General features: G+C 39.3%; 2 protein-coding genes across 3 annotated transcripts; one reads left to right on the top strand and one right to left on the bottom strand.

Annotated features, from left to right (window-relative positions):
* Positions 1 to 12678: 12678 nt before the first annotated feature.
* On the top strand, positions 12679 to 14124 carry LOC103950485 (transcription factor TCP7). The gene has a single exon (XM_048592011.1). The coding sequence runs from the start codon at positions 12818 to 12820 to the stop codon at positions 13643 to 13645; it is 828 nt and encodes a 275-aa protein (XP_048447968.1). The 5' UTR covers positions 12679 to 12817; the 3' UTR covers positions 13646 to 14124.
* On the bottom strand, positions 13722 to 17767 carry LOC103950487 (probable RNA helicase SDE3). 2 transcript variants are annotated; one of them, XR_007261084.1, is made up of 3 exons: positions 16264 to 17766; positions 15838 to 16047; positions 13722 to 15739 (listed from the first exon to the last, which is right to left on the bottom strand). XR_007261084.1 is itself a non-coding variant. In XM_048592010.1 (3 exons), exons 2-3 carry the CDS (start codon positions 15925 to 15927, stop codon positions 15020 to 15022), a joined length of 810 nt encoding a protein of 269 aa, XP_048447967.1. In that variant the 5' UTR covers positions 15928 to 16047; positions 16264 to 17767; the 3' UTR covers positions 13722 to 15019. The 2 variants fall into 2 exon arrangements, 1 of the variants encoding a protein (XP_048447967.1); XM_048592010.1 differs by having other exon boundaries at positions 16264 to 17767.
* Positions 17768 to 18474: the final 707 nt, after the last annotated feature.

The following is an 18474-nucleotide window of genomic DNA, read 5'->3' as shown; positions in this document are numbered from 1 at the left end:
TAATATTATTAATTTTGATAATATATTTAAATAAAAAGAAATTAAATTAGAATAATAATTTAGTCTCAGTCCAAGCAAACATCAAACTGATGACAGTACTATTTTCATTATCCTACTTCTTAGTCCGACAATGCACTAAATGCTTCATTAAGTTAGTCCAGCTTAGTCTAGTCTAAGCCAGTCCAGCTTAGTCCCTGAACCTAGTCCAACCCGAGATAGTACGATGCAACAAACGCATCCTGAAGGAACATAAATAATGTCTCAGTGCTCGGGTAAAGTGCTTTTTAACCACTCTCTAACGAACGGTTTGCTCGTTACACTCGACCCGAGAAATCATGCAAGTAGCTCTATGTAAATGTTACTTCCTCTCCGCATGTTGAGTAGATAATGGAGGAATAACTTATATGTCACATTTACATGTTCGACCCATTAAATGATAGGAAGGTGTAATAATTAAGGGCTTATGACCTCTGGGACTCACTGAAGGCCTATATAAAGGTGTAGAGTACCCCTTATAAGCAGCCTTATCCACGAGAGGAAACTTGCATTATATTGTTGTAAACTGCTTGTAATCCACATCAAATATATATCAGATCACTACTGTGGACGTAACCTACTTTTAGAGTTGAATCACTTAAATCTTTTTGTTCATAATCTAGCTTTACATCCTGAGCCCATCAAGGGTTGACAATACTAGTTTTCGTTGACTTCCTAATTTTGAGCGTTAACAATTACGAAGACACGTGAAAACACGTACGTGATAGAGATTTGCAAAGCTCCACTTGAAATGTGTCATTTGCAAATCCCTTTGCTTCATTTAACATAAGAAAAATACATGATTGTTTCATGTTAAGACAAATTGTCTCAATCTAACGCGAGAGTTATTTATTCTTTTTGCTTTCTCAAAATGAAAGGAGATGAGGCGATGAGTTAGAGTTTAAGAGAGATAAATCATCTAAACAATGTTTGAGAGTTATCACGTCCAAATTTTTCTTCCAAAAAAAAAAAAAAATATTAACGAAAGAGGGTAAATAAGGTCTTTATTAGTCATTTTACAAATGAACAAAGTTATAACTAAAAAATTCATTAAAAAGTGGATGAGAATATAAGACGTTGGGATAAGAATAATAACACTCATTTTTTTAACATTGACCTAAATTCCTTGAAACTTGGATTTCCCTCACCTAAACCTAACCCTAACCCTAACCTAAGAGCAAGCCCAGCATGGGCAGTTGCTCGGGGGACGGGGGAAAGAAAAGGGGCCCGAGGCCCCGTGGACCGGCTCCAGCGTGGGCAAGCCCGAGTGAAGGTGGAGGCCCGAGTTCCGGGCCCGTGGAGAATTGCCAACCCGAGAGCCTGAGGCCCTGTGAAGCCAGCGCTGACGTCAGCCTGGTGTCAGGCATTATTTAATTTTTTTTTGTGTCAGGAGCGTGCACCCCACTCATGCGTGGGGGCGCGTTGCCAACACAAAATTAGAAAAAAAAATTTACTTTTTCAGTTACCGTTGGGAAGCCACGTGGCTTCCCACGGTCCGTTCGATCTCAACGGATATTTAATTTGGACCGTTCAATCTCAACGATAAAAAAAAAGAAGTCTTATTTAATATCCACCGTTCGATCTGAGATCAACGGTGGATATTAATATGCTTTATAAATAAAGAAATAAAAGAAAAAATAGTTTTAAAATTAAAAAAAGTTACTGTTGTGACACGTGGCACAATCTGGAGTGTTGGAATTCAAAATTTTTTATATCCAACGGCAGAGATTAATTAATTGAATAAAAATTAAAAAAAAATTGTAAAAAATTGTAAAAAATTCAAAAAAAAATCTGAATTTTTTTTAAAAAAAATTGTTTTTACTTTTCTATAAATACCTTCTCATTATCATCTACCTTACACAACAATTTCATATTTTCTCAACTACTTTCAATCACATTCCTTTCTTTGTCTTAAAGTTTGAATCCATTTTTTTTTTTCAACAAAATGACCACTGGTGCAGGTACGAATTGGTCGCTTCTTGAAGATGTTGCGTTGTCTACTAGCTGGGTTGAAGTTACTCATAGTTCGCTTACGGGTAATGAGATGCAGTTGAGAGAAATGTGGAGTCTTATTCATTCCAGTTATCTTGAGAAAATTGGTGGGAAAAGAATCAAAGAATCGATGTCCAGTCGTTGGAAATTACTTAGCCAATCGTTTAGTACGTGGAGAGAAAGGCTTGGCACAAGCTAGTAGTAATATTCGAAGTGGGGAAAATTACTCGTTACTCGCCAAGGTGAATTGACTTTGGCGAGGGAACTGGCGAAATATGAGGCTGATAAGGCTAGAGAGGACGCAAAAGCTGCAGCTATTGAGAGAGAATTTTAGGCTAATGAGAGAGAAAGAGAGCTACTTAGGCAAGAAAGGGAACATGTTAGAGAAGAAAGACGGGTTCAACGAGATCGTGAGATTATGAACACACCTTTAGAAGGGAAGTCTCCAAATTCTAAATTTTTTTGGAAGTCAGAGAAAGCGGACATGGTGCGAAGGAGGCGTGCAAGAGAAGCGATAGCAAGCCAAGATGGTCCTAGCACCACAAGAGAAGATCATCCTAGCACCACAAATTGGTTAAGTGATGATGAATAGAGTACTTTTTGTAATCGGAGCCCATAATTTTCCAATCACTTTGGGTTGTAATTTATTATTTATTGTTTGTATTATTTATGTTGTTTCCAATTTATTGAATATTTATTCAAATTAATTTGGTATGTTATTTATACTAAGAGAATATTTATTGAAATGACAAAAACACACCAAATAAAATCACATAAGCATACGGAATAATTAAAAACTCACTAAAAAAATTACATAAACATACCAAATAATAAAACACACCAAATAAAATAACATAAACATACCAAATTCAAAAAAACACACTAAATGAACTTAATTATCTTCAGCTTGTTTCAATGCCCACTGGTGCTCTATCAAGTCAATTTGTCGGGCATTGTGCATGTCTGGCATTTGAAGTGCAGTATATCGTTGAATGAGCCTTTTATTGTAACATTCATCCCTTTGTAATGGCTCATGTTGCACAGGCTCATCGGTGGCGTCATGAGCACAATATATACGTGTTCTTGAATTGTTCATCGTGTCTGGCTCATATTCATCAATGGCTTCATAATCGTACTCATCTTCCACAATCATGTTGTGAAGAATGATGCACGTCATCATGATGGATCGAAGTGACTCTACATCAAACAATCTGGCAGCACCCCTGACGATCACCCAGCGAGCTTGGAGGATACCGAAACAACACTCCACATCCTTCCTGCACCCCTCATGACAGCTTGCAAAGTGTTTTTCCTTTGCACTTCGTGGACGTGGCACTGTTTTGACAAATGTTGACCATCGCAGGTAAATACCGTCAGCTAGGTAGTATGGCCCGTCGTACATACGTCTGTTGACCTTATACGTGACTTTTGGTGCCTTTCCTTCCAGGACATCATTGAACACTGGGGATTGGGCAAGGACATTGATGTCATTTTGAGCTCCCGGGACCCCGAAAAAGGTGTGCCAAATCCATGTATAAAAGATGCCACCGCCTCCAGAATGATACTTTTTGCTCATTTTCTGTCCCCATAAGCGCCTTGCCATGCACTTTGACAGTTTTTCCACGTCCAGTGCATACAATCAATGCTTCCAATCATCCCAGGAAAACCACGCATCTCGGCCTTCTTTAACAGCCGTTCCAAGTCCATGTTTGTAGGTTTGCGAAGGTACTCAACGATGTAGATAGATTCGATTGCTTCGCAAAACCTCATCAGGGACTCAAGAATGGTTGATTTCCCCATCCTCGTTATCTCATCCACTTGATCTGCAAATGCTCCATATGCAAGCATCTGCAAGGCAACAATAATTTTTTGCTTAGGCAGTAGACCCATAGCACCAAAAGCATCTTTCTTTTGCACAAAGTAAGAATCATGGTTGCAAACAGCGATCATGATTTTGTTGAACAAATGTCATTCCATTCTAAAACGACGTCTAAAGTATGTATCAGGGAATGCACTATTAGGAACAAAATAATCATCCAAGAGTTCCATACCTCGTCGTTGCCTGCTTCTATCAAGGTTTCCGGAATGGCTAGGCCTGCAGATCTGAGCCATAGCTTGGATGACTCGATGGGAATGTGAGGCTCTGCCCATTCTTACTTCGTCATCTCTCCTTCTATGCTCCTCATCCTCTTCCCTCTCATTTTTTTTTGCCCCCTGGTGATTGAACATTGCTTCTGATTGGTTAAACAATTCTTCCTCTTCCTGATCGAGTTCCCACATCATCCTTGAGGAAGAAGAAGACATTGTAAGAAAGAAGCAGAAACTATGAATAATGATACAGATTTTTGTGAAGAAGGAAGTAGAAACTATGAATAATGATAGAGATCTTGAGAAAATTGGTGTGAGATTTGTGAGGATGGATGGTGGATTATATGGAGGATTCAGAAAGGATTAGGTTGTACATAATGCCACGTGGCATGCCGTCATTCATTAAAAATTTGATAGAAATCTATCCTCAAAGATTGTGAACAGATTATGACACGTGCTATGCCGTCATTTGTTAAAAATCTGACGGAAATCTATCCTCAAAGATTGTGAACAGATTATGACACATGGCACGACGTGATTGGTTAATAATCTTATCAGAAATCCATCACCAATAATTGTATTTTCGGATAATGACACGTGGCATAACGAGTACAATTAAAAAATTTATCGGAAATCCATCCCCAATAATTGTCTTTTTGGATTTTATGACAAGTGGCGCAACGATAACGATTAAAAATCTTATCCGAAATTACAAATAAAATTATTTTGTATTATTTAATAATACTTCGGATAATGACACGTGGCACAACGAGAACGATTAAAAATCTTATCCGATATTATAATTAAAATTATATTGTATTATTTTATAAATAAATAAAATACTAATATTTTATTACCTATTGCCAAGGCTATTGAAGTGCAACGGTGGAGATGCAAATACTATTGCCAGGGCTATTACTGTTCATTAAGGGCAGTTATTGTTCATTAGGTGGATTGAATAGTGCATAGCTTGGGAGGAGGATTCTAACGCTGGAGTTGCTCTAATTGAAATTGAAAATCCGGTGACGTAGCGTACTTAAGAACTAGAACGTCTAATTAAAAAAAAAAAAAAGTGAAAAACCAACCTAGTTCTTCAAAATAATTGATCCCAAACTAATCACACCAGCAAACGTCATTTTCCTCTTAATTAATCTTCATAAAGCGGGCAACAAATATTTTCTAATCCAAAATTAATGACCTTGACTTTTTGCAGCCTAGGCCCTGGGGTTTGAACCCGGAGACTACCAGCTCATAACAATTCAAAAGAGACATCAATTATTCACCGTTTGATCTTTAGGGTTTAGAATCCAACTGCCAAAAATATGAACTGGTCCACATCATCACTGTCGCAATAGAAGAGGAGGGAGGAGGATAGGAGTTGGATTCTTCAGATTTTAATGTCTGGAGTTCAAAGATTGACACATCTGGACCATTAATTGGTATATAAAAAAATCAAAATTGATGATTTGTGAATGATGAATCATTGAAATGAATTAATGATAACCGTCAAATTTAATTTGTACGATCAAGCTATGTTGATTTTTAAATTCCAAACACCAAAATTGGGAACAAATCTAATTAGCAAAGGGTAAATGCCAAATTTTGAAGTTGAAAATTCAGACCTACAAAAGTGGCAAATTACATAAATAAAAACACACTGCATTATGTCAGTCTGACGCGTCATTTTTGTAACCCACTCCACACTCTCACTCTCTCTCACTCTCTCTCACTCACTCACTCACTGACCACATTAAAGCCAAGACAGCTCTCTACTTCACGCGCCCTCTTTCGACCGTGCGGGTCAGGTCTAACCGCGAAACACGTTTTCCACGCTTAAGACTTTTTTTATTCTTTATTTTTTTTTTAAACGTAAATCAAGACCTTTTTTATTTTTCAAAAACGTAAATCACAAGGATAACAAAAGTAATTATATTTTACCAAAAGAAACCTGCAAAGTGGCATTGGCCAAACACGCCACATGTCAAGTATTTATAGATCAATTGTGCAATTTTTAAACACTTAATAAGTATTTATAAGATGACAAATAGCAATTGTGCACTTTTTAAACACTTTAATTTATAAGACGACTAAAGTCAATTATAGAAGAATCCATCGCTACAGAGTTAAAGAAATTTTATGCTCTCTTGTTCTATTTATGAAAGTCTAATGCAAAGACTATTGTGAGGATGTGAAGAGGCGCTTCCCACATTGAAAAGTTAAGAGATCAGTTGAGTCGTATAAGAGCATGCTGACTTACATTTTGAAGTACAATAACCACGTGTGCTCTATGTCATCAAATATATAGTGTTCATGTAATTTGAATTGAGTGCTGCTACACGTGAGTGAGTGTACGAGGATGAGTTTAATCTGTCAAGAAAAGGGCTATGAGCAATGCAATCAAGCTGAGATGTCTCCAAACATAGACCTCACAATGATTCGAGACAGTGTTAATCTCCTCAAAGGTGTTTGCAAGGGAAATTATTGTCCTAATAACATGTGTTAAGAGAGCTTATGAAATAGTATTTGTTGGTTGTTGCTGCTATATGTTGGTTAGTAGGGTAGGAAGTCCTATTACTAATGATTGTTAATTTTATAAGCCAAATCCAGCCGAGAATTTAGATTTGAACCCAATCACAAGAAAGTTGGTTGACTCATGGAACATAACATTGAAACAAGCAGCTGTCTCCGATTTGGCCATTCAACTATACTCTGGTTTCTTCGAGAAAACTGAATCTTGGGACCAAGTTCTGACAGTTTTAGGGTTTGAGTATTATAAAATTGGGTTTTGTACATAATTCAGCCAATAATGCTTGGCTCTACAAATTAGAAAGGAATTTATTTTTTAAATCTGTCGATCCATATAATTTTGTATGATCAAAGTTGTTTATAATATAAATCATTCTGTGAATATCATATCGGTAAAAAATAAAAAATAAAAAAAATTCAAAAGTAAGGTTGTTTAATCAATCAATTGTAGTAAATAAATATACGTATTGTAATGCTTTTACCGGTTTCAATCATCTGTATTGATATCATAAACAATTTCATAGTTTGATGGATTCGCCCTCTAAAACAAGAAGTTCCAGTGCTGGAGGGATAATATCAACCATTAATCAACCCTTAACGGGTAATCCTATTTTTTTTTATTTTTAAGGAGATGAATTTTACATTTATAAAATGAACAGTTTCGAACATAAGTACGAAGTTCCTTAAATCGAACCATGAAATATTTTGAAGAGAAATTCCTTCACAAATATTTTGAAGGCAATTGTTGTTCTAATTCAACATTTAAGCGTGAATTGTATCTCAATTAGTTAATAGTATTTATCTTTGTATTCAAAGTCTTGAATTTCTCCACATCCATTGTTGTTTGCAGCGCTCGTTTGATATGGGATCCCGAATCCCGAATCAACCATTTTTGGGATAGGAATCTGAAGACCAATTCTAAACCAAAATTTCGGTATTCTCGAATTTCGAAATTGCCAAAATGTTTTTAGTATTTCGGGATGGGTCGGGACATACATTCATTGAACAAATATTAGCATCACACATTCATAGAACAAACATGAATATGTGTTCGCGTACTCTCATCAAACCAATAAGGGCAGTCATTCCATTGCAAGTCTAAAACAAGGATCCACGGCAAACAACTAGCATTGAAAGACACAAAATTTTAAACCTTGATGCATCGATTTTCGAACTAATACTATATATTGCATACTCAAATCAGTTACCCATATCAGTAAATTTCACAGCCTCTAAATATGAATGAATTTCTCAACCTCTAAATATCAATGAATTTCACAACCTCTAACCCTAGAAATTAATTCGAAATCTGAATTAATTCCAAAATTGTACCTAATTTGGCTACAAAATCTTTGCACTGGATGGAGGTTCGAGAGACAATCTCAGACTCTCATACTCTGAGTGTCTAAGAGAGAGAATGGCCGAGAGAGGGGGTGGTTGTGTATGGTGGAGGGAGGCCGGAGAGTCAAGACGTTATGGCGTGGTGGTGGGGTAGTGGTGGGCCGGAGTTGAGCTGAGGTTCAGTTCGAATTTGAGATAGAGAGATGGGTGGGTGGCTGAGCTTCAAAATGAAATGAGAGAGTGACGTAGGGCTGGAGAACCCTGTCAAAGAGTGGATGGCCCAGATCGTTTTGAAACAATCCAACGGTTGCAATTAATTCTAAATATAATGAAAAAAATAATATATAATAATATATAGTTTCGATTCGGTTCAGGATTCTCGGACCATTGAATAAGCAAATAAAATCTTGGACCAAATGGTTCGGGATTGATTCGATATGGCATCCAGAAACTTTTGAAATTTTCAATTTGAAACCTTTTTGGTTTGGGATCTAGATTTTTTTGGTTTGTTGTGTGTGGAATGTGAGCTCTTTTTTAAGGAGACAGATAATTTCTTACAAATTAAATTTAGGAATTGGCATCCGGTCGAAAATAAAAAATGTAGAGGTTGGAAAGTAATTTAAAAGGAAAAGAAAAGAAAAAGGGGAGGGTTTGAATATATATGTATGGGTGGGCCATATTTCCCTTGATTTATTGAAGGAGGCGATGCAACGTTTGTATCTTATCGGCCAGCATACGTTGTAGCCATCTCCCTAAGGTGTCATTAAGCTACACACACATATATAGGAGGATATATCCCTTGAGTTTTGATGCAAGGATTATCTTTTAATGGAAAATGCCATAATTTTGTTAAATATTTAACCTGTCTTACCACTTAGTACTATGGTCTGGTGGTATTTATTTTTACTTGAAAGTGAGAGGTCTTAGATTCAAATCTCGTGGATGGTGAATTCAATACCAAATTTGTGTAAAAATATTGATGTACTAAAAAAAAAAAAAAAGCATGCCTTGTGTCATTTTCTTTAGTCTTGTTTGAAAATATCACATCCACTAGGTCCCCGTTAATTTTTTCGTAACATGTACATGTAGTAACAATGGGTCACACTTATTTGCTTACTTAGATACTACGATGATAATAAAAATAGCTTTAGAAAAACATGAAGATGAAAAAAAAAAAAAAAAACAAATTTACAAATAAAATCAAAAACAAAAAATGAAGATCGGAAAATCTCCTAACAAGAAGAGGTTAAAAATTTGGATATGGTTTCAAGGAGTTTATATCTGCTCATGTGATTTCCTCATTTGCAGATTTTTGGCTAGTAAAGCTTCCAATTCTTCTTTGTGGGCCGTGAAGATGGTGGTGGCCGCATCATGACAGTCAATACCATTTCAGCAACCTCCATGAACTTGTTCTAGGTGTTGGCGGCTTCAATTGTAGGGTGGAGTTTGTGGTTGTGCATTGTGTTTGGAGGTGATGGCCTGAAGGGGTAGTGGTTACCTTTACTTGGTGGAAGTCATGCTTCTATGACCTTTTATTCATAATAGAGACAAAGTATGCCCTAGTTAATTCAACAAAATTTAATTCAGGCTTAATGGATGTGACATTTCAATAGGTTGGGTACTTGTTTGGAACGTTTAAAAATGTTGAGACTAATTTGGAATGACACCAAAGGTTGAGAGGTTTTAAGTACTTACTCCTAGTTACTATTTTAACGGTCATATTTGGTCTTCTAATTATATATATTTACATAAATTATATCTGATTGTAAGATGGTGATCATGTTAAATACATGATTGTATTATAGTCAATCCAATAATTTACACAAATTTTTATTTTTGTCTATGTTTTTTTATACCAAACTCATGATGTTGAAGTCCAGCTTTGACTCATAAAAACCATGTATCAACTCACAAATTAATAAGAGTTTCAAACATCATCATTTACATAATCTAACATAAAATTAGTCACTAGGCCTTTCACAGTAGATCGAAAAATTGAGTTTGATTCCAATTTTACAGGAATCAAACTCTTACAAAAAAATTTGAGTTCTATGAGAATGATTCTAATTCTCAACCAAGTTTTTAAAGGAGAAAATAATTAAAACAAGCAATAGTACAGTAGATGTCACATCCTGGCCTGGGGGGGACCACTTCCTGGGCCCGCTCCACCACCGTAGCACGATATAGTCCACTTTGGGCTTACCATTCCCTCATGGTTCCCTCACTGTTTTGTTTTTGGGAACTCACGAGCAATTTCCCAGTGGGTCACCCATCATGGGATTGCTCTAGCCCCCTTCTCACTTAACTTCGGAGTTTCTATGGAACCCGAAGCCAGTGAGCTCCCAAAAGGCCTCGTGCTAGGTAGGGATGGGAATATACATTTAAGGATCACTCACATGGGCGATGTGGGATGTCACAGTCCACCCCCCTTAGGGGCCCGACATCCTCGTCGGCACACTCGCGACCAGGGTTAGGCTCTGATACCAAATTGTCACATCCCCGCCTGGGGGGGGACCACTTCCTGGGCCCGCTCCACCACCATAGCACGATATTGTCCGCTTTGGGCTTACCATTCCAAACTAACACATCCCAACCGAGATTAGGGCATGTTGGCCGTCACATGATGTTCACCTCTCGCACCACACGCTTATCTTGGATCTAAGTTAGGTGCATAGTTCTGTCGTGCAGATCACTTTAGGTGGTTCCAACTCGTGTGCAGGTATAATCAATGAATTGAAGATTTGAGCTCTAGATTCAGCCGTACATGTCACGTTAGGTGACTCTGGCTGATAGATTTCATGGCATTGATTTGACATTTGGAATGGTAAGCCCAAAGTGGACAATATCGTGCTACGGTGATAGAGCGGGCCCGGGAAGTGATCCTCCCCTAGGGCGGGATGTGACAATTTGGTATCAGAGCCTAACCCTGGTCCCGTGTGTGCCGACGAGGATGTCGGGCCCCTAAGGGGGGTGGATTGTGACATCCCACATCGCCCAGGGGAGTGATCCTTAAATGTATATTCCCATCCCTACCTAGCACAAGGCTTTTTGGGAGCTCCCTGGCTTCGGGTTCCATAGGAACTCCGAAGTTAAGCGAGTAGCGCACGAGGGCACTCCTAGGATGGGTGACCCATCGGGAAGTTCTCGTGTAAGTTCCCAGAAACAAAACCGTGAGGGCATGGTCGGGGCCCAAAGCGGACAATATCGTGTTATGGTGGCGGAGTGGGCCAGGGAAGTGGTCCCCCCCCTCGCCGGGCTGGGATGTGACAGTATAAAGTAGATGGGTTCCACAATGAATAGATTAAACACATTTCTATCAAACTCACACAATTGTAGCAAGCGTGTTATATAACACTGACTCAATGTGCATGATTCCTATAGATATTTGATAAACACATACCTTTTTACCCTTTCACACACCCCATGTTTAATTTTGACTGTTTTTACGTTTGACTTATTTAATCCGATGACCAAAAATAAAAAGAGTAAGGTATGAAAATGATCTCCCTTCCTATATATCATAATGAAAAATATCACAAAATCAGAGTACTAAGAGCATCTCCAATGGAGATGTCTAATATGAATTCTCAAAAATTTTATTTGAAGGCTTGTATGGTCATTTGAAATTCATGTCAAAATATTTTTCCCTCAAGGGAATGTTGAATTATTATTTTATTATATTATATATTGGGCCCTATAGCCAAAGTTTCTAAGAAAAAAAAAATCGTTTAAGGTTGTATCTTATTGGTGAATTATGGAACCACACACAATAAATAACAAAATTGACTCTTGTTTGCTATACAAAAGACTGCTAGAAAGTAAGAAATCAAATAACTCAGTTACCACATCCATTGTGGGATTTCTTTTGGAGTAAACGTTTATGTCTTTTAATCTTAGTTGGCGTATTTGACGTCTTTTTTAGAGATGTTGCATAAGCAAGTTCACCCATACTTGGATGGCAAGGGCAAGATAATTACTAAAAACCCATCAAATGTGGCTCAAGCGACCCAAAATGAAAAAGGCAATTAGTGGGCTACACAAAGCCTGTTGGACTGCCCAGCCAACAAATGTCAGGCCTGACATGAGAATCAAACCTGACATTTCACTTACAAGTGAAGAGGGATATCACTAAATAGTAATACTAAATACCACATGAAACTACATGTTTGATAATGAAACACTTCCATTCCTTTTTTTTTTTTTTTTTGAACTGACAATATTATATACCCTAAGAGAAATACTATTAATAATATAGTTCAAACTTGTCTTTGACAATAATCAAACATAAAACATCTTACTTATAAATAAAGAGAAATACTATTAAATCGTAATCTTAAATTGTTTTTTTCATTATTATGAAAAGGTTACGAGACAAGTACAAGAGTCATTTTTCAAGGGCTTTCTCGGCATCGCATATAACTTGAAAATGTCGTTTATACTTGCCACATGACCATTGTTTGAAGGAAAGTTTGAGCAAGGTGGACAAAGGCGCGAAAACTCGCATACAACATGAAGGTGGTAATAATGAAATTTTAACTTGTTTCAAAAAATATAGTTATTTGAAATTTTAATTTATTAATTTTGGGATTGGGGGTTGCGCGTGTTTCCCACAGTGAGGGAAGAGCTGTGAAGGGGAAGAGTGTTTGTATATAAGTGGGGGCCACCACCCCATGTGGCTTCCTCTGTCTCCACCAGCCCCTGTCTGGAAGCTCAATCATTAGAGTGAGCTGTGTTTCCCTCAGCCCAGCCCACCTCCCTCCTCTCCCCCAAACCACCACCACTCAACCCTCTCTCTCTTTCTCTACAAGTTTAACAGCTCCTACAATTCCTTCCCATGTCAAATTCCGAGGACCCTAATAACGAGCTCACTAACGGCGGCGGCGGCGGAGGAGCTATGGTCGAGCAGACCTCGCAAAGGCCGTCAAGTAACGGCGTCTTAGCCGTCAAGAAGCCCCCTTCTAAGGACCGACACAGCAAGGTCGATGGACGAGGCCGCCGCATCCGCATGCCTATCATCTGCGCCGCACGTGTCTTCCAGCTCACACGGGAGCTCGGCCACAAGTCCGACGGCCAGACCATCGAGTGGCTCCTCCGCCAGGCCGAGCCCTCTATCATCGCTGCCACCGGCACCGGAACCACTCCCGCCTCCTTCTCTACTGTCTCCGTCTCCCTCCGCGGCGGCAACACCTCCTCCTCCGCCCCCTCCTCCGACCACAAGCCCCAACTCCTGGGCCCCACCCCCTTCATCCTCGGCAAGCGCGTCCGGGGTCCCCTCGACGACCACGACACCAACCACAACCACGACGCCTCCGCCACCAAGAACCCCTCCGACCACCACGCCAACAACGACGGAGCCGTGTCGGTGGTCGGGCACTCCATGGCCTCCATGCTGGGCCCCACCGCAGGGGGACCCGGCGGGTTCTGGGCCCCGCACTTCGGGCAGGTATGGAGCTTCGCCGCGACGCCGCCCCCGGAGCTGATGGACCAGTCAGCGGTGTCCCAGCAGCAGCAGCAGCAGCATTCGCTGTTCTTGCAGCAGCAGCCGATGGGCGAGGCGTCGGCGGCCAGAGTAGGAAATTACCTTCCAGGACATCTCAACTTGTTGGCTTCATTGTCTGGTGGGCACGGCAATTCGGGTCAGAGAGAAGACGACCGGCGCTGAAAAAAATGGAATTCGGTTGGAGTTGGGTCGGTTGGCGGTGGGTGGTGGTGGTGTGTTTTGTTGGTATATATAAATATGTGTATGTCTCTGTTTTGCTATTTTTGGGTTGTTGTTGGAGTTGTTTAATTTTAAGAAATTTCTTTGTAGTGGGATTTTTAAGGTTAGAATTTAACCGGCTTTGGATGGCTGGAGCCTGGAACAAGAAGAAGAATAAGGGTTTGTGCAAATCTGTGAATTTTAAGCAATGTATCAGTGCAATTCAAATTAGGGTTTTTCTTAGGGGTTCAAATTGTTTGTAGGATTTGGGATTTGGGATTTGGGGGGGTTTGTTGGAGGAGGAGGAGACTGAGGAGTGAGGAGAGAGCATGAAGAAGAAGAGCAGAAGAATTAGGGTTTTAGCGGGGGGTTTTGCTGTTGTAAGTTGTAACTGGAAGGGGCTTTCCAGAATTTGAATTTTTATGGTGAAAATATTTAATCCACTCTGGCCTCCTTCTCCGACTGATGGAATCCTACAACTGCTTTGCTATTCATTAGACTTGTCTGCTTTCACAGCCACTTACATTTCTGCTGCATTCCCACCATTAAACTCGAAACTGAATCAGTTTTCTCAAGCTGGGTTGCCTTTCAAAACGATAAGTAAAAGCATCTCAGATGAAGCTGGGTCGACCACGCGAGCATGATTGAAGCATTCGTCTCCTACAGCATGGGGTTGATGGTTTTTGTTCTATCTTTGGATTATCTGGGGAGGGGTTAAAATATCTGGTGGTGTATCGGATACTTTGGAGTACCATCGACTTTTCCTATCTCATAGACCACACTCAGAAACCGAGGACATATAAGAAAATGGTTTTAAGCTTCTTACTGCGTAAGAAATCATCCGCAGAACATCTAAATGAGCGCAAGTACGCTAATATATACATACACACTTGAATAATATAGAATACACGTACTGAGCAATCATCCGCAGAACATCCAGATGAGCGTAAGTACGATAACACACACACACACACACGCATTCGAATAGCATAACATACGAGTACGTATTCGATGGTAACCGACGAACAAACTCAGAGAGTTGCCTGCAGGTGTTCAGTGAGTCTGTCTTACTCTTGATAATGCTCCAATTGTGTGATGAACATTGAACTGAGGCTTCTACACAATATGGCACTGACTTGGAAAGTCTTTCAAACAGGGAAATCTTCAGTCCCTTTTTCCTAGCCATGTCAGCTCGAACCCAATGCGATCGGTTTTCTGCTTCACCGGTAACTATAACACTAGTATTTTTGTCAGCGAAACTAGTCAAGGCCACCAATGTTTCCGGCTCAATAGAAGACGAAGCATCCACCAGAAAAATATGACTAAAATGTCCAGCAGTTAGGCCTTTTCATGCAGCCGAAAGCTACTCATGAAAGTGGAGAAGATCACTCTGAATTCGCAAAGTTCCTCCATCGGAGGACAAGAGAAGTAAGTCTCTTTGTAAAGGCATGACGGGAGGATGTCATCGGGTACCTCCTCTTTCTCGCGGAATGCAGCATTCACTCGAAACATGTCCGACTTAGGAATCCATTTCAACAAGCTTCTCACAAGCTCATCACAACGGAGGTTGCTAGGAGCACATACAAGGATCCTATTTCCGTGTGAAGTTTGACATAACTGGTGCACTGCTTCACTAACCACCACCCCAGTTCTCGATAGCCTAAAATCGGTCTTTTCATCCCTGAGCTGGCCAAGCAATGGGTAAGGTGGTGAACCGCTCTTTTTAACACAAAGCTGGCCAACCAATAGGTAAGGTGGTGAGCCACGAATGCTTAAAATATGACGAACTGCAGATAATTGATTGGCATCAAGTTTATGACCAGGGCACATCAGCGCTGGTGCAGCGGGAATGTTTGTACGCGAAACAGACTCAGGAAAGATGAAGTTCCTAAACAAAGCATCCGATGCATTTTGTACAGCTTGATGAGCTCTTTTCAAACAGACTCTATTGAATGAGAAGCTGACATCATATTTTCGGGTCGAATAATGTTGGACATAAAAGTCGTCTTCAAATTCTACTAAAACAACACTGCTCTTGACGACACGATATATAAAGCCCTGTATAACAGGTAAGATCATTTCGATGGATAATTAAAGGAAACGAGATACACATTTAGAATCCAATGCATGTTGATAGATCGGTGCTCGTAGTTTACCTGAAATGGATCAGCATTTGTCCCCGATGGTCGTAAATGGACCAAGTCTCTCGACAAAAGGAATGGGTGATTCTCAGGAAAAGAAGCCATATCAAATGCTACAAAGGTTTTCTCTTCCCTGTAGGATTTCTCTTCCGTGTCTGGTTTTTTATAAACTGCTGCTCTCTGCAACACTACAGTGACATTCTCCAAATCGAAATGAGTCCATTTCTGTTTCAAACAAAAGCATGATTCAATCTGTAATTCACACCACCAACCAATGCCAGCAGTAGAGTACTACGAACACAACTTAACGAAGCTTCATGAGCAGATAGAATTCCTCGTATCTTTCAAAATTTTCTTAAGTAATAGGTTAGATATCGGTCATAGTTTTTGTAAGTAACAAGAGGAAAAAGGCATTACGAAAGGGCAAATATTCATGCGTACCTCATAGTAGAAATCTTCAGCATATAAGAGAGCAGCGAAATAATCCTTATAAGTAGCGGGAGACAGGGGGCTTGTTTAGAACTTTCGGCGCAATGTCATTCTTGATCAAATCTTTCATATTGTCAGGAATTGCGAATATAGGTAATGAATCCTTCTCAAGCCTTACATAACTTTTCTTTCCCACCTGATCTAACACATCTGAAGAGGCGTGGGATAAAACTGGCTTAAACATTGGACGGAGCTTTGTGGAAGATACGGGAGGTCCAGTAGAGGAAGATGGACATGGTTTCGAAGCAGATGCCTGAGGTGGGTTAGAGGAGGATGTAGATAGTTTAGGAGAAAACTTAGATGATGCATTGAGAGAAGAAGATTTCTGAGGTTTAAACGAAGACACTGGAGGGTTAGGGGACGATGAAGTAAATGAGGAAGAGGAAGATGGTTTGGAAGAAGCTGTTGGTGTAGAGGAAGATGAAGATGGTTTGGGAGAAGATGTTGGAGGCTTTGGGGATGGTGAATTTGGTCCAGATGAAGCCTGAGGTGGCTTAGAGGACGAGACATTATTAGATGTTTTAGTATGAAATGTAGATGACGACGACAAAAGTATAGGAGGGCTAGCTGAAGAACTAGAGAAAGATTGCGACGGTTTGAATGAAGATGTTGGGGGTTTTAGGGGTGATTCAGATGAATTAACAAAAGTGGATTGGGGCAGCTTGGTTGAATATGTTGGGGTTCTAAGGGATGTTGAATACGAATCAAAGGAAAAAGACTGTCGTGATTTAGGGGATAATGAAGATGCATTGATTGAAGAAACTTGTGGTGGTTTGGACAAAGACGACGGAGGCTTGGGGTTAGGGGACGATGAAGATGAACTAAAGGGAGATAGGACATGATTATATTGGGTTGATGGCGGTTTTAGGGGTGATGCAGCTGGTGTAAAAGATATAAAGGGTTGCAAAGTGTCTCTGTGGGAAGTTTCATAATAGTAATCACGCTTGTTGGAAGCGGTTTTCGCAGGAAATTGACTGAGAGAATGATAAGCATTATCATGCTCATCTTCATAGCAAAGAAGACATCGTAACAGATCACAAAAAATCGACATGTGATCTGTCCTAATGCGATAAAAACATAGAAATACATCAAAATTATAAGATCAAGACCACTTATGGCTAAGAACAAAAAGACAAAAACTCGATCTACCAAAAGTATTAGCTTATGGCTTCAAAGTACACAGATTATTGAGAAACTGGAAATTTAAGCAGATGATTAGAGAGAATAAAATCACAGATGCAAAATGTTCATAGTTAAAGAGGATAATCAAAGTCTAAGGATGAGTAGCTTACCAGTGATTCTACCTACAAAGGTCGATGATCCAGCAACTACTACAACTCAAGAACTAAAAAGCCTTGTTCACGACCCGACGACTAGGAATTAAGCAAGTAGTAATTATACCATTCAATATTATCTCCTAAAAAGCAATTAAAGCAAGTGGTACGATGAAAATTGTAAAGAAGGAAGCCTTGTATAATTTGTTTCTTAATGTGTAAGGAATGCTAACTCTGTATTTATACATTTCTCTAATAAAGCTTAGTGACTAATTGTACTTGATTAAATCTCTAACACATAGATTAGTTACAAACTGAAATATGGCTGTACATACGGTTGGCTATGAGTTGTCCCTTTACACCCCCTCAAGCTAATCGGAGGGGAACTAGAGAAAGCTTGGACTGAAGATACTTGAACTGTGCCTTTGATAAAGATTTTGTAGGAGTTGTCCCTTTAAAAATGTGGTAGAATTTTAAGTTAGATTTGCTTTTCAATTTTGGGTTCTAGGCATTAAGGTGGTAAAAATATGGGTGATTTCCTAATTTAATGTTTTAAGAGAATGTGTACCATTTAACTGTAGACGGAAATCAATTGAAATCTCTTTAGCCTTTCCATACCTTATTACAAATTAATTCTATTCATCAAGTATGAGATTAATTTCGAGATAATCACAGAACGATTTTTCTAAGATAATCAAAGAATCATCGTTATAAATAAGAAAAATAATATTGGAAACCATTTTATTGGGTCCAACAAATCAAGAAATAATACGCCACATCTTCCTTGCTGTGGGAATGTCAACTGCTCAATTTGTGGGATTTGTTTTTGTTTAACTAAACATTTCTCCAAACCTCCTATCAACATTAGGTACATGCTGAATTTCAGGTT

Source organism: the organism of the source record quoted next, unplaced genomic scaffold (genome assembly GCF_019419815.1).
Source record: "Pyrus x bretschneideri cultivar Hongxiangsu unplaced genomic scaffold, Pyrus_bretschneideri_v1 Contig36, whole genome shotgun sequence".
NCBI lineage: Eukaryota > Viridiplantae > Streptophyta > Magnoliopsida > Rosales > Rosaceae > Pyrus > Pyrus x bretschneideri.
This window is presented reverse-complemented; position numbering and strand designations above follow the sequence as displayed.